The following is a 24,221-nucleotide window of genomic DNA, read 5'->3' as shown; positions in this document are numbered from 1 at the left end:
TGCTGAACAGCAATGAGGAAATGGTTTCTATGACACTATTATACACCCAACTTGTTTCATGTGTGCTGTAAACTCCCATTAATATCAGAACATCTTAATTCCACTTTTCCCCCACATTTGTGGAAGATAAGTTTTTTTGTTGTCTGTGTTTCCTGTATCTTTTCTAGTAAGTGGCAGTTTTAGGGGAGCTTATTTTGAACTAAAAGCAGACTGGCTTTCAGAAATGTGCCTACTTCCCCAAAACCATGCCCTTCTTACTGCCTCAAATTTGATGCCTACATTATTAATTGCCGTTAATACTTTTTGCAGTGATACTGTGAAAGCACTGTTTGTACCCTTGAATTTGGGGGTGGTGTCTACCTAGTATTGTCTTGTAGCAGTCTAAAATGACATCTGTGTTTCCACAAGGCAGAAGCAGTTACAGGACCAAAGGCTAATTTAACAATTAGAATAAAAAGCAAACAGACAAATAAGAGAGTCCCTCAGATGCTGTTAACCCGTGTGCCTGGCGCCGGCCGGCAGTTCTGCAGGGTGGGGTGGCTGGAGCAGTCTACTGCGTCCTGCTTCTCCGTCATTCTGCCTCGCTGCAGTAAAGGCTGCTCACCAAATAAAAGTACAAACATGTTTTCTTTCAGATGCAATACCTAGAAATAACTTTCCTGGTAAAATGAACTCAGTCTCTCTCTTTTTTTTTTTTTTTTTCTCTTTGGGCATTTTGGAGAAATTTCAGCATGTGGGTGGGGGAAAACAAAGCCATGACTGTAAACAGGAACTGATATTGTCTCCATGTCTGAATGGGGAGAGAAACTGAACTGGCCTTGGTGGTTCCCTCGTACATCTGCAAGTCTGGAAACACTGGGATGATTCACAGTTTGCTGATTAATACAAGAGCAAGCAGAATGGTGTGAATTAACGGCCATTACAGAGCTGTGCTGGATGGCAAATATCCCCCTAGAACAAATGATGTTTCACAAAGATTGCTTAAAGGAAGAGGTAATGGGTCTTAAATACAAATTAGAAGCAGTCCCATCAAAGCTGTTAACATTAAGGTTTGAAAGCCAAACACTATCATGAGCTGTCTTAAAAAACTGTACATTTAGGAAGCGTATCAGTCTACCATGCTGGCTGTGTAATATTTCTTTCTTGAGCACTTTGGACTATTTCAAACAGCCAGCACTAATAATCGATAGAAATCCACAATCAGAATGTAGTATCTCCTCTTAGGGCTTTGAAGGCTAATCACTTTATTACATATCCGGTTTAAAGTTAAATTTTTTATTGCATATAGAAAGGCAAATACTACCATTATCAGTATGCAATTCTTAAAAAGCACTACTGTTAACAAAAAGTAATGCTATATTACAATTTAACCGTTTTCATATGGGAATATTAAAAGAAGGAGATAGGAAATGCATTGCTTTAGCATAAATAATATTCTCTATATAACCAGCAAAATTATTTAACATTTCTTATTGAAGTAATGAAAATGTGATACCTTAGATCGGTGTTAGACAGATGCAGATGTGAATGCAGGTTATGGACAAGCTGTGCCAAGCTATTTTTCCCCATTACAGAATTGATGAGAGACCCACAAACAGGGTAAGCCCTATAATGCAGATAAAATAGTATGATATCCCAGTCTAAGACATTACAATAACAGCTTGATCTTGTAAATACTCAAACACACACACACCTAAATTCATGCAGTGGGAGGTCATTGTAGGACAATGACAGGATTATTTCTGAGGCAGAGTGAATTTCTGTATGTGTATAGTCTCTGTATGCACAAGAAAAACCAAAGGTGAAGAAGGCTGCAGCAAATGGCACAGTTATCACTGGCAATGGCATATTAGTGCAAAAAAAAAAAAAAAGTGAGTTGGAAGCTTTGATGCACTTGCTCTTATATCAGCTCCAGTTTACATTTGGATTATTTTTGTTTTTTTTGGTTTGTGTTTGGTTTTGGTTTTGTAAACATGCCAAACTCTGAATAAGTTATATTTTAATCAGTCCAGTGATTATTTGTAGGTCTCTGGCGATTGTTTTTTACAGTCATGAATTGTGAAAGCAACATTTGCTCCTTGCAGGAGGAAAAGCTGCCCTCTCCTCTTGGGCATGGCAATAACAAAAGCAAATGAGGAAAGAAAGAGTTCCTAACAAAGACTTTTGTGATTGTGTTTCTTCCCTTTCCAGAAAGATGAGGACATACTATCCTGGGATAGCAGTAGTATGTATCCCTGTAATAAACAAACTCATTTCTTTCAGTACTTAAATACTCGGGGCTTTTGGAAGCTTCTCTTTGCATAACCAATGTCTTTAATATTTCCTTTACTCTCAGGCCTTATTAAGTGTAAACTGTTACTATACTGGATTGAAGGGTAGTTTACATGGCATTTGATTTGGCTAGTTGTTTTCTTTTACCATTGATCCGAAGGGTATGTTTAAGCAATGAATGAATGATAATATGAGCATTAACTTTTGTTTCGTACAGCCCCCTTTTTCTCCTCCTTTCCACCTCTGTCAGCACACTTTCCACATCAGCATTTTCATTTTCTAAGCAGAAATGTGGCATTTAGCAGAATAGATGCATAACAAGGATGAGGTACTTTTTTCTCCTTTTCCTCTTCTCCCAAGAGATACCCTGTGACTTCCTCTATTAGTCCATTAATCGCCGTAGCTCAAAATTCAGTCTGATCAAAGGAGCAGAACGAGGTTGAAAAGTGCAGATTCTGGCAATTGACTTGACTGTTTAGATTCCCTGCTGAGCTCATTTAGAGCTAGAATTAAGCTATTCCTGCCGTATTTTTCGTCCTTGGCTTGGTAATAGTGCTGTGCCTCGTGCCACACCAGGAAGTGCTGAAGGCAATGCAGCCATTCCCACCACCCAGACCAAGCTTGCACTAGGGAGCAGCCTCCAGGATCTAAAAAGCCGAGTCTTTCTGTGCCAGGAGAAAGCTGAGTAATCTTGTCTTAGTTTGATAAGAAGGTCTGTGTTTAGATTGCATTAGTTAGTCGACTGCAGAAAAAGTGGAGAACTGGTTAACTGAAGGTGCCAGAGTAAATACTGATGATTCTGTGGTTCTTCATTTAAGCTCTTTCCTGAGGTTGGTTGCACATGTTGTGAGTGGGAAGGAAAGAATTAAAAACAAAAAGTAAATGGGAAATTTGTAAACAACAAAGAAGTTTCTTGTAAAAGTTTTCTTCACCGTGTAATGACTTACTTAAGGAATACAGTTGTTTTTAATGCCTATTTATATGTGCAGTTAGAACTGGTGCTTCTTTTTCTCATTAATTGTCTTGTCGGTTCTTGTTTGCTTAAGGCAAAAATGCAGACTGCCCATACCTGTGTTGTTCACTGCAGATTAACATCTGATTTTGCAATCCTTACACATCTCAAATTCCTATTGCTGCAACCAGGATTTACAAGTTCTCCAGGAATAATGTTGGGCTCTTAATGTCATGATTTGTGATTCTGCAGTTCCCCAAAGTGTGCTAATATTTCTCAGATTGAGGTAGACTCATTTGATGTGCAAGTTCATATCTCATTGAAGTGAAATATTGTTAGTGAAATGTGAATGGCGTTCTATTATCAGAAAATATTATGTGTTTAATGGCTTAAGAGTGCTTAAGGTCAGCAAGAAGAGAGAAATGCTGGCAATATCACCATAGACTGTGTGGTGATCCTGAAATAGGAGTAAATCTTTAATTGAAAAAGGTTTTGCTAGACATACTGGTGTTTTCCCATAGTTTAGGACTTTGTCTAATACCCCAACATTTATTTAAGTTGTATTCTACTTGAAAGAAAATAAAAAAAGATGACTGTTTAGTAAGAACTGTTTTTATTAAGAAAAAATATTGTCAATGAGGGGGAAACAGCCAAATCCACTTTGTGCCCAGTCCAGAGCCTGAGATTTTTCCTACATAGGTGGCATATATCTATATGTCTATAAATTTTAATTCTAAAAGGAACTGTGACCTTCATCAGCATTCCTATGTGGAATAAGATTAGAAATGAACTCCTAACTTAGGTGTCCAGCTCTGTTCTAGGTTGACATTATATAAAACTACTTTGCTTTAGCTTACAAAGGTTTCCTCTGTAAGTTTTCGTACTTCATAAAGTATTTGCCAGTATGGTGAGCTAAAATCTTGCTGTCTCTGATTTCTTTTTTATTCTACTTACGATAACAGTATTGAGGCTTTTCATAAGATGAAATGCTGTCTAGCTGCATTTAAAATACACATTTTTTCCTATTTTTATCTTAATGAAGTTAGAGGGAAGGTACCTACTGGCTCTCTAGATTACTGTGAAACTTAACAGAAAGTAAAGTTGAATTGTACTCTGTTCTCCTCACAGAGCCTATTTTCTCCTTCTAACTGGGTACTAAAAGGCTTTTAACTGCTACACTAACATTTTCCAAATAAAACGTTTTTGCCAGTTTCTGAAGAAACAGCAGAACAAGTATGTCCTTAGACATGCTGGAAGGAGTTCTGCACCATGGATTATAAACTGAAACAGTTGGCGAGAATAAGGAATTAAAGTAATCCCTGATATTAGGAACATGAAAATTAGATGACCTTCTGTATATGCCCTATGTGAGTTTCTAACCCAGTTGTGCTATAGGCCCCCCCTTTATCCCTGCACCTTTATGGTGCAGAAAACAGAAGTCCAGCTATTCAGCTGGGAAACTGGAGCACATGCTTGAGAATATTACGGACTTTAAATGCATTGTATTTTTAACAGTAGCTCGTGATTAGAATGACAGGAAGGAAATGAGCAGAAAACATCCTATTCTATCTCTATATAAAATCTTGCTTGTGAAAGATACAGTTACCACCATAATGATTGAACCCTAATTGATTCATTGTGCTGGGAGACAAGTGCTGAGTGGAGGAGCCAGCGGGGTCATTTTCTTGCTCCAGCTCCACTTTGGTTGTTTGCTGAGGAAGGGCAGGAGAGGGTTATAAAGCTGCTGCCACTACATTCAGCGCATGTTTTTCTCAGAAAAGAAGAGACACCGCCAGCCAAGATCTCTTTGCTTTGGAAATTGTGGCTGGGAAGGGCCCCTTTGGCTCAGCAGACAAAGTGGGCAGGCAGACAGCCCCTTTCCTGAATCCCAGGCAGGCACCAGACGGCTGAAGGAAGAGAGGCACCAGGCTGAATTAGATTGCCTCCTGCTTTGGACAGTAAGGCAGAGGCAGGCTTAATTGCTTTGCAGCTGTTCATTTTTTCCCCTCTCCCTCCCTGGCCCTCCTCTCCCTCCTCCCAGCTGACCCCAGTGCAGCCACGGCTCTCGCCCCAAGGAAACCTCCCCAACTCGCAGGGACATGTCAAAGGTTTCTGGACTCATTTTATCAGCCTTGGTATCCTCCCCTCAAGTCCAGCAGCAAATGGGAAGAGAGAGTATTAAGGAAATACAGAAAAAAAAGACTCTGGTGTAACCTCGTGATTTGTTGCTTTTGTCCTGGGTTAGTTTGTACACTGGTCTGTCAATGCTGCTTGTGGCAACAGGCAGGCTGGGACAGGGCAGTGATGGGCAGATGTCTTGGGTGGCATCACAGAGGCAGCTGGGTGTCATTGCTGGCATCCTGTTGGAGTGGACAAACCCAATGAGCCCTCTGTGATGTGGCACTCCTTGCAACAGGATTTACGAGACATTCGAGATTTCCTCTCCCGAGCTGTGATACCGTTTACGGAGATCTCCCGGGCTGCTGCCTGGCAGCATGAGTGTCAGCTGGGGTTCATTTGCCGGTGCTCTCGCTGGTAAAAGAACCTTGACACTGAAATGTTCTTGACCTGACTATTAAAGGAAAAGCTTTTATGAACCTCAGAGAACTCGCAGGGTTCTCCAGCCCTTTAAAATGTGGCTCAGGCCAGACTCGCAGATTTGTGTGTATCTCATAATCCCAAACTGCCTGAACCTCATGTTTGTTCAGGAAACAGTTTGTTTTCTTAATTGCTCTGACTCCACTTCTGGAATTAAAAATCTAAAAATGTGTTTCCGTGCCCTAGCAATGAGGCTGCTGTCAGCCTTCAGCTCACCTGCTTTGCAGAGAGGGGCTTTGCTCGGCTAAGGCTTAGCCAGCCTTCCTGGGTCTGTTCACCTCCAGCAGCAATGTCAAACTAACCCAATTTTGCAGCTGGTATCAAGCGCCGGAGGCAAGCGTTGTAGATGTCTCTTTAATTTCTGCACTTGTAGAATTTGGTGTACATTTTCCCTCCAGTTGCACTGACTCACAGTCCTTGGGGGTGGAGGCAGGGGGAGAACAAGAAGGCTATCACCCAGGTCTAATTTACTCATCTGGTAAAGCCAGTTGTCAGTGAGCCTTCCCCGTCTCTGTCCACAAAGATAGTCCCTCTCAGGAGTCTGTTTGGCCTCCCAGTTATAATTATGGCATCAGTAGTTTCATACTTGGTTGTTCTCCTGGGCCAACTGCAGCTCCTCTGCCAGGGTGTTGTGTCTGGGTGAGAGCATTAAACATGGAATGCCTGGTGAGCCAACAACGTGAGGCAAGGCACGCAGCCCGGTGGTGGTTGGGAGCACAGGCTGTCATGGCATGCTGCTCTATTGATATGGGATATATTTGCTGCTTATGTTTTATGATATCCTTAACAGCATAATAGGGAACCAGTGCAGATTTTTAAGGCACAGAACTGTAATGGGGATCTTGGCTCAGGGCCACTGGAGAGATGGTAGGTGTCATTCTTGGAAAGGTGCCGCAGGAACCAGGTGCTTTGGTGGTCGGAGGGATTTGTGTCTGTAAGAAATGGATTTAGAAATAATGTACAGTAGCATGTAAGTGACTTCTTTTTCCTAATCTGTTCAACATGCACCCTACAATAGCTCTGCCAGTTAGATTTGAATTAAAACCAGCTCCACAAGGTACAAAGGCTCTCGAGCCTCATTGCCAAGACCGGAAATCCATTGTGGTGTCCTGATTAGTGCTGGTGAAATCAGAAACCTTTCTCAGGGCAGATAACAATCTCACAAATGAAAATATAACCTGTTAATCCTGAATTTTAACAAGGATGGTTATGCAACTCCAGGCCAAATCCAGGATGTGTCCTATCCATGTGTCCCTTGGTCAGAAAGGATTTGCTGATAAAGAAGAGTGGTATTGCACCCCTGCAGTACCCTCTCCCAAAAGCATCCCTGCTGCGGTGAGAGACAGGAGGAGGGGTGCTGGGGGGTGAGGCTCAGTGAAGAAATTGGAGGACCCCTCTGAAGCTTTTGGCTGAAGTATCTTAAGATGGGGCCTCTAATGTTCCTCCCCATGTAAGTCCTTCTGAATGAAGGAGTGGTCTGGCAGGACCATCCATGCTTTTGCAGTCTCATTTTAGTCCCTTTAATTATGGGTAAGAATAAGTTCTTTTTTTTCCCTATGTTAATAACAAGTTCCAGGGTATAAATAACTCTGCAATTAAAACAAAACACCTAACAATTTACCATTTGACACCTATGCAATCTGCCAGAACCTTGACTGAGCAAGGAATTTTTTCTTCTGCCCTGAATATTTTAAAATTGTTTTACAAAAAGCACATGGATGCGTCAGTCATTAAGAAGTGCGAACAAAGGTACATTGTGGCACTGGGGAGCAGAGAACGAATAGCTGTGCCTGTGCTGAGGCTGTAGAGAGCTCTCCTTTTGGACATGCAGCCATGGTTTGTTTGACTGCTTCTGTATATTGACCTTTGTTTTTGAAGAAAAACACTAACAATCAGGATTGCTTTATTGTAGGACCCATTAACTCCTTCAGAGACCTTGTGGTGTCTGTTGGTAAGAGCAGCACACATGTGGCCACGTACTGCAGTCTGAGCTGTTGGGATGTTTGCAGGCACATGCTGCATGGCCCTTACATTGTGCATTTGGAAGAGCCAGTTTACATGTAAAAATACGTGGAAATAGGCCTGAGGACTCTAATCACATTGACCAAGGAGATAGGGGTCATGGGGAGAGGAAAGTTCACCTCTCCTTTCAGTGGGGAGGCATGGAGTGCTGTCTCCCGTTTCCAAGAGACTGTGATGTGTTTGATGTGGAGCCTGCAAATGGAGTTGTTTAAATATACAAGCATGCCTAAAAATTTAAAAATAAAAGCAGTGCTATTTTAAGACTCTAGAATCAGGGATTATAAATAGCCCAGCTGGTGTGTTACTCCTGGCTGGGTGTGCCGGTCCTAAAACATCACCACAACTGTCACTTCCCTTTGAAGCAGCTTGTCGGCTAATGACTGTGGTGGTGGAGCCTCCTCCACATTTCCATGTTCTCTTGATAACTACAGGGCAGTGATAAGATGCTCTACAGGCTGGTGAGTCCACCACACAAGCCTCTGCTTTGCCTTTGGGCACACACCAATGGAAAGGCAGGTGCGTGCTGGCAGGAACCTGTGGAGCTGGGATTCAGGGGCAAGAGGCAGTGTTATCAGGGTGAAGGGAGCTCCTCTGAGCACCTCCTGTGGAGTCAGGGCTTCTGAGCCCCAGAAAAAAGGTAAAAGAGTTCAGTGGTAAAGTGCTGGTTTGGGACTTGAGATGTGGCTGTCAGCCTTCCTCTGGGACTGGGTCATCTTCCTTCTCCCGTCATTTAGGTTCTTCCTGTGGCCAGTGGAGGAAAAGATGTTTAGCAGATAATTCCACCTCACCCTAATGTGCATCTCTGAGATATGATGGATGGGTGAGGGAAGCCTGGACAACACACTTGAGCTTGGCCCTTGTGGGCTGGAGGTACCTTTATTCTCCATCTTTGGAAGCAGCAGCAGCTGTGCTGATCCGATGTACAGAAGTCTGAAGTTGAGTGTCATTTAGGTTTGTTGAATAGCTGAATTTTTGACTTTCTGACTCTCAAAAAGCATTTTTGTTTCTGGCTTGTTGTGCATTGTGGTGGCTGGAAAGAAGTATGTTTGATGATGCTCTGCTGCCTTGGTACTGCAGACGTGTGTCTAGGGGACAGTCTCTTCTCTGGTGGCTGTTTACTGGAGGAATTCTGTACGACTCCTTCATGGAGTAATGATATGATTATTTGCAGTGTATGGAGCTAGGAGACATTTCTGGGTGATAAGGATCTGGTGACTAATAAACAGAAGGAGGCAAGGTTTGCACTTAACCTGTAAGAAGGGTTGTTTTGGTCTAGAGAAAACATCTATAAAACCAAATAATGATGGTGTTCCAACAGGTCTGTAGTGGTGAGTCTCAGGACAAGGTGCAAATGTATCTGCCAAGCCCCTGCACTCGTAAGATGGCAAAATCCAGATTATTCTTATCCGCAGAGCTCTAAACACCTTATACTGAGGAGGTGAAGGAAAGGGAGCTTGTTGGCTGCTCCTTCTTTTTTAACAGAAATGAGCCAGGATTCTCTCCTGGTGCAGCTGAGTCTTCCCCGGAAAGGGGGAGCTTATTTGATGTTCTCTCAGTGGAGGAAAGCTTGCAAATAGGCAGTTGATTATATATCATCTTTTATTGATGAGTCATCATCAATAAAAAAAGCATAACACCCTGATATTTGTAGATTTCCAAGAGTTCATGCTGAATTCTTCCTCCATAGCTTGTTTGTAACACGGAGGAGCTGTGTCCTGACGTGATTCTCCCTTGCGCAAAACAAGCCGCTTGTGTTTTATGGTGATAGAGAAGATGATTTCCATCAAGAAATTAATGGGGACAAAAGTGGTGACAAATTAGATCTTACAGATACAAAACTGATAAGCTGACAGCTCCGTTTTCAAACCTGGATGTCTTAAACTAACCACCTAGAAACATTCTTTTGGCAATCTGCTGTGGGCACCTGCATTCTCTGCAGTGCTGACAATCAGGGATCTTCGGGGGGGCCTGGACATGGATATGGAAAGTTACAGGTCAGAAATTAAAGCACTTGTCTGAAAGTGATGTTGTTACCTCGGTCTGAAAGCAGGGACTTCTCCCATTGCTGGGCTGTGGTCAGAGTTGCTCCTGGCGGGCAATAGAAGGCCTGATTTAATGCTCCATGTCTTTTTTCTTTTACCCTGAACTCTTAATTATGCCTGCATTTCAGTTCAGATTAGCAGGGAGCGCGGTGCCTTGCCCAAGCCCCCCGGGGTGCAGCGAGTGCCCCATCCCCTCTGCCTGGCCCTGGGGTGTATTTACAGATGAGATTCGTGGCTCTGCGAGGATGCGCATACACACACGCTGTTACGGCATGAAGCAGCTCAGTTTGCTTTATATTCCTTCTCCCCCTCCCCTTCTTCTTTTCTATAATAATTGCAAAACAGGAACAAATGAGTGTGTCACTTTAAACCATGAAACCACTTAGTCCGTAAAGACAGATTTGGCGTCTTTGTGCTGTCAGTGACAGGCCAGCCAGCACTCCATAGTGATCCCACTGTTCTCCCTCTGCCCCGCACCCCGCCGCCACTCCCCACCCCCTCTGAGATTTGCTGTGTGTTTGCCTGCCTCTGTTTTTGTGGTTGGTAACCAGCAAAAGAATGGAATGGATTTAATGATTTGTTGGCTGCGGTGCTGGCATGATTAAGTCAATAAAGCTGCAAGCTGAAAACAGTGTAGTTACAGTATATGACTTTAACCTTGTTAATGCATGTTTACGTCCTCCTGCCCACTGTATAGCTGTACATTGCATAAAGAAGATCTGACCAATCTTTAACCCATTAAATAATTCATAAAGTGAGAGCAGACATCAGCTACTTGCGGAGCAGATCAGTAACCATGGGGTCAGCAATAACTTTGGCTCCCTGGACCATATCCAGCATGTTTAAACTCTGGTGATGTCACCAAGCAAGCTTCTAACCTTAATCATTTGGATGGGAACAAAGGGAAGTTAACTGTTGACATGCGGTGTCTCCAAAGAAGAAACACTTGTGGCTGCTCTGCAACATCTCTGCCTTGAAGGGAACGTGGACTAGCTCCAGCCTCTTGCTTCTTTAACATGCTTACCTATTCCCTTACAGCAAACACTGGCCAAATGTTCAAAGGCACATGTTTCCTAGAATCCTCTTCTCTTAAGGGACAAAGACACTAAAATCCCACAGAATTTCAGGGAAATGTTGGCTGAAGATGGTATTTAAAGGCACCTGGATTTTTTTATCCTCATGGATAATTTTTTAATCAAAGGTTTCTCCTGCTGTGTAAATGACAGAGAAGGACATATAACGGGGATGGGAGGGGGCAGAAGCCAGGGATGCAGGAGAGGATGTTGAGTAAAGCAGGACTGTTCTCACCACAATAAAAGCTGTCACAGTAAAGTATCAAGCAGGACTTGCAGGAAAAGTCCTAGGATTCTCACCTGTAACTACCTCAGCCAGCCTCTTACTTTTGGATTCTCCAGGTGTGGTAATGTCTGTAGGTGCTGCAGCAGCTTCTTTTGCTGGCACTTAAGGGGCGAGTCATGGGATCACAGGACGTGTTTCCAGGACATGCTGCGCTCTGCTGGTCTGTGCAGCCAGGTTAGATAGAGGCCTCAGGGGAACATTACAACTTGGTGTAGCTTAGTGCTGTTCTGAGGTGCAACCAGCTGTGGCCGGACCCAGAGGAGAGATGCAGAGAAGAGGACATGACAAAATCTTGTGTGTCGTGTGAAGCAGAAAAAGCCCTTCCACCTCTCAAGGGTGAGCAGCATGGAGTGCAGTTCTACTGCAGGTCTTTGGGTCATAACCTGAGGGCATGGGAGAGGCACTGTTTCAGGAAGCTGAAGGTGTAACCCCTCACACTGCCCCAGGAACTGACCCTCATCCTCCTATTCAGGGAGTAACTTTAGTTCCTTTTGTGGGGAAACTGAGACAGAGAGATGAAGCAACTTGTCCATAGTCATGTGAAGAAACTATGTATGATGGAGCTGGGGACTGAACCTGCTCATGTGAGCCCAAGTCCAGGTGGCTGGCTTTTATCCTGTGATTCAGTCACAAAACAAACTCGCCATTCAAGATCATCTCCTTTAGAGGTAGCTGGGGAGTTCACCTTTAATCATCCCATTTTCTGCGTCTCCTTCTGACAAATTGCATGCTCACAGTCTCATGAGCTAACCCTCCACAGACTTCTTAAGATGTGCATGTCTTCATGCCTAGGAGTAGTGGGGCTATTAAAAGCACCCAAGTAAAAACTCTCACATGGTTATTTGGGAGCCAGATGGCTGCGCACAGCGGAGCATATCGCAGAATCCACTACATCAGCCCAGTAGTGAATTTTCCAGGTGCCAAAAGAGAGGCACCTTGTGTTGGAGATTAGAGGTGGGACCTTCAGTCTGTTTTTGCCAGCATCCACAGCCAGAGACTGGAGGGGAGACTGACCCCCAGAGCTAGAGCTGATTACTCTCAATCACTCACTTATTCGCTGTTGCTTTATGGGTGTGCTAATGAAGACTCTGAAATTCATTTACCCTGCTATTTTTTTTTTTACCTTGGTTGGCTTGGCCGTAATCCAGAGCAGCAGTCTCTACTTAAGGGAAGATGCTCCAGAATTTATGGCAAGTCAAATCTGATCTGAGTAGAAATTCCGTGTTCTGTTTTCTTTGTTTTTAGCTTGGAACATTGTGTCATGCGCCTGAAAATCTTTTCTTAGCGGTCTATTGATTTCAATGAATGAACCCACATACACCTAGTGATGTTTTATTATCACTTACCCACCATAGGGTATATAGCAGCTGGTAATTTTTGTGTGCTGACTGCATTTTTTTTCTGCTTGATGGAAAGCAGAGTCGCTCCAAGCATATGCTAATGCTGAATGGGGGGGTCCCAACTTCTGACCCATAGCTAATATCCTGCAAGTCACATGAAGCTACCAAGGATTCTTGAGCTGGAGTTCGAAATGCCTATGTTATCAGCAAATAAACACCATTAATTGCTTCTAATATGTCATGCAGTGGTTAAATGACAAGATCCTTATTAATATGCGTGTATATCAGCATTTTCAGCATGTGTGAGGGGGAGTATGAAGTGGTAAAATTATTTAAAATTAGTGGGGAGTATTTACAGGAAGGCATAAAGAACTGTCAGTTGAGGAAAGCAGCATTTTATGTTCTTGTCCTGTATGACCTTGCACCAAGGACAAATCAGAGCTTGATGAAATGAAGCTGCAGATGGCTAGTGATCTCAACTCTGTAATAATGAAATGACACAAGAAAAAAATGAGACATCTACAGTTTGTAAATACAATCTGAATGGATGGGGAGAAAAGGAATTTTTAAGGGGAGATTGAGTTGACTTGGTTACAGCAGTTCAGCTTCGGGTGTTTTAATAATCATTTCCATTTAAAAAAATAATGAAATCACACCTTGTTCCCCATACTCAAGGTCACTTTAATTTATTTTTCTTTTTCAACATCTTGGTTTTAAAAATTTGTTCACAGGAACTACCTAGTCACAGCCTACTTTGCATCCATTGTTTTAGCATGTTATTTATCACTGCATTTTGTTGTGTAAGTCATGGTGGTGATTTTTGGCACTTGATTGGGCAGACGGCCTGATACAACCATTTTAGGTGTTTGAATAGGCTCATCTGTTAGGAAAGAGTAAGCTTGTGAAAGGTTTAATACTGAAAAAGTGATGTGATACTTCATGCCAGGGTGTGCTTTGTTTGTGCACTTACATGAGAAACCAGGAGTATAAACTGTTGGGCTTTGCATGTGGGCAGGTTTTCATGCAAAGGGCTTCTCAGAAGCGGTTAGGCAGACAACTGCTATTGAAAGTTAACAAGACATGGGCATCTGCCTCTGCAAATTGACCCTTTGCATGAAAAGGAAAAAGAAATTCATGGAAACATTAACTTAGAGAAACCAAGTGATTCACAAATCTCTGATTCAGATCACCTCACTGCAGTTCACAGAGCTTTTCAGAAATGGGCAGAGGACTAATTTCTCCTGTTAGCTCAAGAATTCCTGATTTTTTCCTTGTTAGAATGAAATATTCACATTTTTAAAATCAGATCTTTTCTGCTCTCCGTAATACAGAATTTCACCAGCCAGTCATTGCATTTCCCTGTAGCAGCTTCTTCCAGGTGTCAAGCTAACCCAGCTCCTTTTGAATCTCATCGACACCTCTGAGAGCATGCCTTGACATAACACAAGGATTACTTGAGTCAAACCACTTTATAGATATGAGATGTTGTAGTTTGTCATCACAGCTAGCACAACCTTGTAAAGACAGGCAGAAGGACTACCAGCTGAAATTGGGTGAGATAAATACAGTTTTAGATTATCTCATTGAATTTATAGGCAAGCTGCCCTCCATGGGAATGAAAGCGTGGTGTCAAGGGCTGGAGAATCGTGATAGCTGTACAAGCCAAATACAAATATTTTGCTCTTTGCAGAGAATTCAATTTGGGATCTTGACTCTATGTCGTATAGACAGCTACAAAACACCCATCTCTGCATCTTTGGGTGTATACACACAAAAGCAATAACATATAGTTTATGTTGAAGTATGTTGAAGTACAAAGACTGGTGGGGATGAGTCCAGCCCCAGAGCATTCTCAGGTGGAGGAAAAGTGTGTTAACACTGCAGGTACCCAGGTCCCATTGCCTCCAGGGGTCTGGCAGAGCCTCTGTGATCTCTCTTCCTCCTGAAAAGCTTGCCTTTCACTCGGGATAGTGGAGCAAAGCTCTTTCTCTGAGCTACCTTTACCTATGGCATGGCAGTTCATCTGGGCCAAAGGATCTCTTTGCAGGGGAGCTGCTGTTGCTGGAGTCTTGATCGTGCCTCCTTACAAGCACCACAGTCCCTGGGAAGTTGTGTGTGCCTGTGATACACCAACTCTCCCATCCAGGTTGTGCCTCAGGCTCCTGGCTGCTCCCAAAGCCATTTGCTATGTTTTTTCTAACAACTTGGTGCTGGTAACAGCATCACAGCTTGATTTCAACCTGCCTGCTAAAGGATGTATTTTCATCTAAGAGAAAAATCACTGTTGCAATAATTCACTGTGGATTTTCTGTTTTTCTGTTGCTCTGATTGCTTCTGCTCTTCAACGGCATGTTTTGATGGATGAAACCAGCTCTGAAAATACCAGTAGAGTCTTTGCACAAAAGCTTTAACTAATTTGATTAGTTTTTTTAAGAGAGGATGTGGACTCAGTTTCCATCTTATTAAAATTCTGGGTGCATTTTTAAAAGCACTTTGGATACTTTGATGGGATTTTGTTTTGTTTTGAACAACATGCAATATAATGAGCAGCTATAGGGAAATTAGTGTTTCATCTGCTTTGCTTGAAGGGAGGAGACCCTGATATGATTGCTAGCCAGGTGTGGTGATGTTGTCATTGCTTGTAGCACAGGACTAGCTTTGAAGGAAGCTGTACATGCTAGTGCCGTATGAAAAGAAAGAAAAACTTAAAAGAACTTTTTTTTAGAAACAGAACCATATACTCATAGATCACTTACAGACTTCAAATAAAGCCTTTTCCTGACTGACAGCCCTCAGGATAAGCTTAGAAACTTGAGTCTGGTAGTATTTCACAAGCTTGTATAGCAAGAAAGTGGGTGAAAGATGGGTAAAAAAAGATCCATTGAGCAGCACAGTTTGTTTTATCGATGTTCATACATTGTGCTAAAACAAACACACAAACAAACGGAAAGCTTTGGAGTGTTTCTGAACTGAAAGGCTGTTTTATCTGGAAGAGCATCTCTGAATTGTGAGCAGAATACAGGAGAGAAAAAAGACAGAAAACTTCCAAAGAGCAAATGGAGAGTTTTGTTAGAGGCAAGAAGCACAGGTAACCCCTGACTTCTGTGTGAAGCAGATGATCATAGTATCTCTCAGACATTACACTCTTGACTGGGCTGACACCATCATTCTGCCAAACCCTGACCCTAGATTTTGTTTGCTCTGTTTGTACGCATTGGCCAGACAGATTCACCATCTTAGTATCTACTTGGATTAACAGCTGTGGAGGCAATGATCCTACCTTTGTAAAGGTGGTTTTCTATGGGGCCGCAAAAGGTTGCTGGACACCAGGAGCCTATGTCTGGCTCCGCTGTAGATCTAACCACGAAACTTAAACTGTATAATTCCATGGGTGAGGCAACTTTAATGCTACTAATGTTTTAATTGCTTAGTTTGTAGCATTTGTAGAGTTGTTGTCCCTAGGAGTCCTAGACAGGGACTTCAGAGCAAGGTGCTTCCCAGGCATGGGAGACCCACCAAGGAGATGCAACGTACCTACTAGACAGGAGACAATGCACTGGCAGGCAGGTGGGAGCTCATGGAAACCCAGAGGCATTAGGTTGAAACTACCATTTGCATTTCCTCAGCAGAGTACAGAACTACCCACATGTAACAGATGTTCTTAAAATACAGAACAAAACTGGGTTAATGAAACTTCACCCCACCCCTAGAGAACAGCTGTCCCTCCTGGGAATATGGATCCACCTGGAGTCCCTGGCTGAGCAGATTAGTAGTACAAGCTCTTGTCAAGTCCAGTGCCATGTTTTTCTTCCCTTATTTTTTATTTGTTTGTTTGTTACTGTGTGATGTCTTGGTAAATACTTCAAATATCTTTGGTTACCAAAAAAAAGATGGAAAAGCAGTTTGTCCCTTTCTTATATTTCTAGTAAACATCTACCGTGAGTGGACCATTTCCTTCAGTCTTTCCCTTTTATAGCCAGGGTGCTGTGGCTCTTCTCAACAATCCTTCTGTTTTAAGTTCTATAATTACTGGTTTCAGGCTGAATGCCCCCTTGAAAGTGGAGGGAATATTTCTCAAATCAGCCTTGTCTTTTGAAATGGAATAAACTTTTCACATGCAGGTACTATAGGCATTTTTAATTAGACATGTTTCTGTTCTTCCACTGCTGCTAACGCTTTCAGTTAGGAAGTGCAGTTCTTCCCTGACTCTACAAATATCTGCTGAAATTTGCAAAGCTGCCTGTCTCTCTCTCAGTAACCTTGCTGTGACCTGGTTAACTGTTAGAACCACAAAGAATTCAGTCTCTAATTAGTCCATCTGTTAACTATTGAAATTCATGGCTTAGTTTTAATGTCTGTGTCTGTAACATAATGCTGAATTGTCTCACCTGGCAGCTTATTTCTTATAAAGCAAATGTGCCTTTCCAAAAGCCATTTTGGTGCAGATAACTGTCTTTTCAGCATTGGACAAATGACTCTGTCTAGCAGCCTGCAGTCCCCTTCATGCCCTCACTGAAATAAATCGTACATCTCCAACAGCTCTGGGCTTAAGTCAATACAATTTAACATGTACATTTCTTTGTTATATTCTTTGGAGTTACACTGTAATAGCAGATGGGAAGGTTTAATAATGATAAATGAGTTTAGTTTTTTCACATAGTCCTAAAAAACAATGCATGCTCTTTATTAAAGATTAGAAGGATCTTTACATACTTGCCAAAGAGTGATTAAAGCTCCAGCTCAGATCCTCAAGAAGTCTTGCTTTTAGATTCTTTTTGGACTGTTTGTTAATGAGGATTCAGAGGAATTAGGGGCCATAAATTTCTTCATTCTCACTTAAGTGAAGCCACAAAGTGATTGCTGGGTATGTAACTAAGTGCTGAGGACTGGAGTTTATCTACAGAACAATTCATCTCCGCACTTATTTACTGCAGTTGTGCATCTTGTACATAATTAGATGATGGGGCTGGGCAGGTCGAGCCTGTGAGTGGATGTTTAGAAGGATGTAGATTCATAAATGTACATGGTAGCTCTCAGTGGGACTGTTTGCATATTTGCCATTAAGTGGTTGCCTGAATGTTTTGTTGGACCAGACCCACACTCACTTCAATTGGGTGCAGTGATCTGCAGATGGGTTTGCCCAGCCTGGGCAGCCTCCCATCGGGCACCAGCTGGGATGAACTGGTTTCATTGGGCTTTCACAATTACAGCTAGTGGCTGGATACTGACGCAAACAGTGTATGTTCCTGCAAACCTGGAACCCGATTATTTTCTCCTTTGCTCTCAAAACTAGTGCATGAGATATTAAGTCAGAACTATGAAGTTAACTCCAGCACCTTTTTGAACAAGAATTGCCATATTGGAAAGCCCAGGGAGTGCTGCAGGAGCTCCAGACCTGCTGTGTGACACTTTTCTTAGCAACATAAACCCATGCTCTCCAGTTCTAGGGCTGTGTGGTGTGCTGTTTAGTTAGAGATTCTGCCCATTTGATGTTTTAATATGAATATTTGGAGGGAAAATGGCAAAAAACCTGATACCTACATGCAAACACTTTTTTAAGTTGAAGAATAAGAATCACCGTGGCCATTGTGCCCTGCAGCGTATCTTACCACTGGCTCAGACACGAGCCTTTTGGGCGTGAACACCCGCTTCCATCGTTCCCAACTTCAGCGCTAGAATCCTCCTCTCTTTGCTGTCTTCCTGGATTTTAAAATGAGATAACACAAACTATAGACAAGTTAAGATTATGGCTCGTGTGGCTTAGCCTTACTATGGGAAGGAAAGTGATTTTTTTGAGGGAGTGATGAAAAGGGAAAATGTTTAAAGTTCATTAACCTTTGGTTCAGATAGCAGTGTCCTTTAGACTACACTAGAGCTATTCTTAGTCGTGACGTTTAAGTAGTTATTTTTTATTGTGAGAGAATACAGTAGTTCCCACTAGTGGTGAAAAGAGAGAACTTTTCCTTTTCTCTCTTTCCCCCCCCCCCCCGCCCCCCCTTTCATTTTTTTTTTTTTTTTGGCTTAACCTAAATCTGAACTGTAAAAGGCAAGATTTTGAATTAATTCTTTGTCTTTCCATCTATGCTATTTTGTCCTAATTTCCCTAAAAGCAAAATGTATATCTATAGATTGTTTCTTTAGTGGCTAATTATGTGTTATACAACTTTGCTCTGAAAACCTCAGCAACCCATTCTGTGTATTTGCAAATGAACATCACTGATTGTCATTACTGCTATAGGGTGCCTGCAGAAAATCCTATATAATTAAGCTGTTGTACTGCCACAGCACAAGAGCCGCAATTAGTAATGTGATTTACACTTCTTCACCATTAATAATATGGAAAAATCAACATTATTTTCTTGATGATGTTTAGGAGAAATTAGAATGAGGTGGACATGATTAGGAAAAGAGACTTTAATGTTATGACTTGTTAAAGCAATAGCTCTGAGCAAGACATCAGAATGATTGTCCTTGCACTAAACTCATTTGCTTCAGTAAGCACAGACCCTCTGCACGCAACAAGACAAGTTTGGAGGAAATTGGATAGATGGCAGGGATTTTGGTGGCATGAACATTTCAGTGCCTTTCATGTGCAGAGTACACAAACTGAATCCCTCCACTTTCAGATATTCCCCTAGAGGCAATCTGCATTATTCAAAGCTTAACTACAGCTGCAGAATCCTGTCTGACATGAAAGCAGAGTGCTAGCTTTACATGAACTTTCCTATTTACATCTGTAGTAAATCATATTTACTTTTCTCCTCTCTTTTCTGTCGGAGAGAGGGAGTAAAATGGGTAGGAGGGAAGGGGAGGAGGAGAGATGTCCAGCAGAATTGTAAGCAAAGCAGCAGTAATAAAGACTAGTCTTATGAGACTGCGATGAATAGGAATGATAATGAGAGCAGTGGTGAGCTGCAGGTTTGTGTCTTTTAGTAAATTGTCTAGCAGGCATTTACATTTCATCAACTGTGCTTTTGCATAATAGACGGAAGTGCTACAACAAAAGGAGGCACCATAAAAATGAGTAATTTCAGTGACCTTCTTGGTAATTGGTCTTACAAAGAGTATCTTGGAAGGAGTTGGGTGATTCCTCATGATGAAGCTGCTGTGGAAAGGTGCCCCAGGCCCAAGAACCTTGCCCGATGACAAATGCCTTCCAAGGCTTTCTTATGGCCATTCTGAAACATGGCTCGTATCCTGTTTTCTCCATCTGAGTGTGCTTCTAATTGTCAGATGTCAAAAGGCAACAACCATTTTCTTCTTGCTTATCTCCTGATAACATTGATTTTCAAACAAAGGATGTGGACTTCCATTCTGAAAACAAAGGAAGCATGGCCTAGCTAAGGATGCTGGCTATAATATACAAACTTCTCCCTGCCAATAGTCACAAAAGATCATAAATAATGTAGACACTGGACGTGAAAATGGAGAAAGGGGAATACACTGGTACTGCTGTTCCTGGGTATAGTGCTTACGGAACCTTGTCCTCAGTGAGGCCTTGACTTCTTCCCTAGTTTTTCTTTTGTATTTCCCTGACTACCTGCCAGCTCCAAAGATGTTTAGACTTCAGTACTTTTTTAAAGTCTTTTTCCCTTTTGGGTTGCATCTTCATCTGTTCTTGAGAATATTCTTTTCCTGTTCTCTCCACAGTGCTCTTTCTTTGAAGGCAAGTCCTTACCAGGTGAAAAACACCTCAGATCTTTCATTGAGGACTCAAGAGTGAGGCCAGTTTGCCCCAGACAGGAGTCAGGCCCACTGCATTACTGATTTGTGCCCAGCCATGACCTGACCCTGAGTTTTCACGTGTTCTCCTCTCCTTTCGCTATTGGCTATCCTCATTTGTCCACTCACGGAACCCACAAGAACCACTTAATCCCAGTCCCATGCCTTCTTTCTTCCTTTCTTGGTCCCTGGTCTGAGGGCACCTTTTTCCCTCTTCTGCCTTTAGTTTGCTGTTTTCTTTTCCTGTAGGCTTCTCCTTTACATTCAACTGCCAAATCCTACCCTCATGCAACTCTTCTTACCTTATGTCTTTCAGTGTAACAGTTGGGGAACTGGTGGGAAATGTGACGCTTTACTCACATCCCTTCTGCCAGCCAGGCTGCCATGTGGCTCCAGTAGTGGTAGTGAATCAGTCCTGTAGCCTTGGGCTAGTCTCAAAGAATTTTGCCTTAACTTTTTGCTTCTCACTTCTTCTTGTGCTGATCCTCAGAAATCAGAGCAGCCCTCTGCCCCTCACTGTGCTAACTGTGACATGCAGGTCCATGTGAACCCACAAGGTGTTTTGGCCTTGGGACAGCCAAAGACTGGAGAGAGGGCATCAGCAAAGAGGATAAGGACTTCTGTTGTTATCTCCCTGATGAGATTAATTTTCTTTTTTCATATTTCCTGGCAGGATCAAAATCCAGGAATTATTGCCAGGCTTCAGGAGCCAGGCTCCATCCCAAGCGGAGGCTCTGTGCCGGCACCAGCCACAGTGAATGGGTACACGATGAGGAACCATTTACTGAAGCAGCAAATAATGAAACGACAGCTGATGCAGGTACGATGCCGAGTGCCGCTGTGGGTTGCTCTGCTGTCCACCTCATTGGGAAGGACAGGACTAACTGTCCAAACAGGAATGGGGAAATCACCAATCAGCAAACACAAAGGAGTGACCCTGGAATTGCTGGCTTGAGTCATACTGGGGCTGTGATGAGTCTAGGATGTCATGCCCAAGGGAAGCCAAGGCCAAGTGCTGCTCAGCAAGTCCAAGTGCAGATCTGCCCACCAGTATGCAAGGGAAGGATTCAGTCACCTCTGTATCATTGCCGTCAACCTTGGTCAGCCCCAGAGTTGGGAGGGAAGATGCAGAGAAGGAGAGTGAGTCAGCCCCAGAAGAGATGTCCTCCATGTATTGCCTTTCTCTCTGGTTCCCTTGGGCTTTACAAGAGCAGATGTTAGACTTCAGTTTGTCCTGGGCTTGGCCAGTCTCTCTAGCAACAGAAGTCCCATACGAGTTTTATAACATGCTGTGTGGAGGAGCAGGGATGGGGGAATCCCACAGACAAGCTGGGTGAGGCAGCACTGGACACGTACCTCTGATTTCTGAGCGTGCTGGTTTTTTACCACTGAAAGAAATGAGGAGGCTCGTTTCATTGGATGGGAAATGAGATGAGAAGCGGCTCAGTAAAACGCTCGACAAAGTACTGTCCTACTCGTTGATCAAACTCCCTTTCAAAACCAACTCTGCCTCCTTCTGTCAGTTGGCTTCAAGCTTATCTGTGCTGCTCTGACACAGCAGGAGCCAGGCCTTGGCTTCCACTGTCCACAGAGAGTTCCCCAGGTCCACAGCAGGGATGCAACTGCAGTGGTGGGTTCTGGGGTTAAATGGTGGGAGACACAAATTAGGTCACTTGCAGAAAGCCCGCAGTGCCTTGCTCAGGGTCCCTGGCTTCCTCTGTTCTAGTGCTACCTGGTTCGAAGTGGCAACCAGAACAAAGTGATGGTACACAGGAGCAGAGCCATCCTCCAGACAGGGTAATGGCCACTACACCATATATCGGTGTGTCCCTGGAATGCTGCCACAGATTCTGTTCACTAGATTCTGCTTACTAATAGACTTCTGGGCACCTTTTGTCCCTGGATTGAGTACTTCACAGGACACATCCAAACAGTAAGCACAAGAGGCGCTGAGGAGGTGCCAGCCTCTGAATGTTCTGCGCTTCACTCATAAGCTGGTGACATGAGGGTCTCCATGTTTGTCCAGCTCCCCCCAGGGCACCTGTACAGCATCTGCTAAAGGCTGCACTTCCTAATGTGGGGCTGTTGTCAGGACACCTTTGCAAGAAGGGGCATGTGAGCAATTAAGACCCAGACTGAAATGAACTGTCTGGGCTGAGTCTCATCAGAGGGATGTGTGTGTGGTGCGTATGTGCAGGAGAGGTTGATAATGGCAGTGGCTACACTTCAAGTGTCTGCTGCTATTCTTGCTTGTCAAAAGGATGCAACTTGAATGTTATGCCCCTTGTTTTCCAGGAAAAGCAGAGACAAAATATGCTGGGAGTAACATCTGAGCAGAGGAGTTTATTTGCAGCTCAGCAGATAAATCAGTTTCAAGGTAAGGAGGGAAGTGGCGTGCTATGAAAAGCCTCGAGGAACTAGTGCCTAGGGTCTGATTAAATACAGGGCACTTAATGATCCTCTGTCCTGGAATAAAAGCATTTCACATTTTATCACGTCATGAGATTCACCCATTTCCTTGTCACTCCAGTAACAGCTGTTACAAAGAACACAGAGAGGCCCATGTAATGAAAGAGAAGGACAGAGCAGCAGCCTTTTAAGGCTCTGCCATGTTTCCAGGGTGAACGTGTGCTCACCAGCTAACACGTCTCTTTATCCGCAGCTGTGCAGCAGCCCATTCCCACTGACTGCAGCCAGGTGATGCCAGCTCCTCCGCCTAACCACCGCATGCTGCCATCTAACCCAGCCATGCTCCAGAGCACCTTGGGCTCTGGCATGGCCCCAGCCACCGCCAGCCAGAGCAGCGGGACGATGGTGATGATTCCACACAACCCTGGCAAGCAGCAGGGGATTTTTCCACCTAATTCTGACTTTAACATCCCACTGCGGCCGAGCCAGAACTCACTGGGCATGAACTCGGGGTGCCAAACAGTACACAACCCCTCTGATGTTTTTTTTTAGTTTTCATTTCTGGTTCCTTAGCAAATCACTCTGCAACTCAGCAACACTTGAGGCAGCCGGGTGTTCCAAGGGTCCCTAACCTCTACCCCAATTCATCTGCCCAGATGTGGACGCCGACCACTGTGCCAAGAATGCCAAATCAAAGCCAAATGGATACCAGCATGCAGCAGTTCTCCAGTAACACTCTCTTCTCCAAACAGAATGCGAGGCCAAGCGCAGTTGGTCAGCAGTTCTCCCAGCAGGCTGTCGTGCCGCCTAATCAGATCGCTCCCAGCGTCCAGGTCAGACAGATGCAGAAACTGAGCATGGGCCAGTCTGGCCAGGGCTTGAGCTCAATGAGTAATCAGACCTTGAGACACAATTTAACCAGAGGACCGCTGCCAGCTGTGAATGTTATGAAATCAGTGCCACAAGGAATGTCCAGTTTTAACCAGCTCAATTCTGCCCCGGGCCTCGGCCCACCAAGCTACCCTTCCTCGGGCCAGCCGCCTGATGCCTTCAACAGGCTGAGTGCCGCCGCCGAGCTGCCGCAGTATGACTTTGTGTCCCAGCACAGCAACTCCATCATGCCCACCAACTGCAGTGACACTGACTTCCTTGACTCTCTCATGAAGAACAGCAGCAGCAGCAGCAACGATGAAGAGTGGTTGAACAATCTGACAATGATAGATGACATTTTGGGACAGCATGCTCAAAGCTCCGGACATGTTTAGCTCAGAGAAAAGCAGTCTCGTTGTAAATAACATACGTATGGCTTTTGAACAGAACAGACAGCCTGGGAAAGCCGGCGCTTCTTTCAATACAGAATGAATGGACTCAGCCAATCCTTTGCCTGCATCAAAGTTTAATGTTGGCAGTTTTTCAGATGACTGTATATATTTGAATATTTTGTAAATTATGTTTTCCTAAACCTTAAATGTAGAAGTATTTATACTTCCTTGCTGGACTGTTTGT

General features: G+C 43.5%; 1 protein-coding gene across 1 annotated transcript in view; it reads left to right on the top strand.

Annotated features, from left to right (window-relative positions):
* The window catches only part of MAMLD1 (mastermind-like domain containing 1), a gene marked incomplete at its 5' end in the record, with an annotated part of 32,955 nt that extends 8,975 nt beyond the window's left edge, over nt 1–23,980 (top strand). Inside the window, 4 exon segments of the mRNA XM_010018783.1 lie at nt 20,980–21,126; nt 22,602–22,683; nt 22,969–23,256; nt 23,259–23,980. Coding sequence (XP_010017085.1) covers nt 20,980–21,126; nt 22,602–22,683; nt 22,969–23,256; nt 23,259–23,980 — 1,239 coding nt within the window.
* Between the last annotated feature and the right edge of the window lie 241 nt (nt 23,981–24,221).

The sequence above is a fragment of the Nestor notabilis genome, unplaced genomic scaffold (assembly GCF_000696875.1).
Source record: "Nestor notabilis isolate BGI_N333 unplaced genomic scaffold, ASM69687v1 scaffold27357, whole genome shotgun sequence".
Lineage (NCBI taxonomy): Eukaryota > Metazoa > Chordata > Aves > Psittaciformes > Psittacidae > Nestor > Nestor notabilis.
This window is presented reverse-complemented; position numbering and strand designations above follow the sequence as displayed.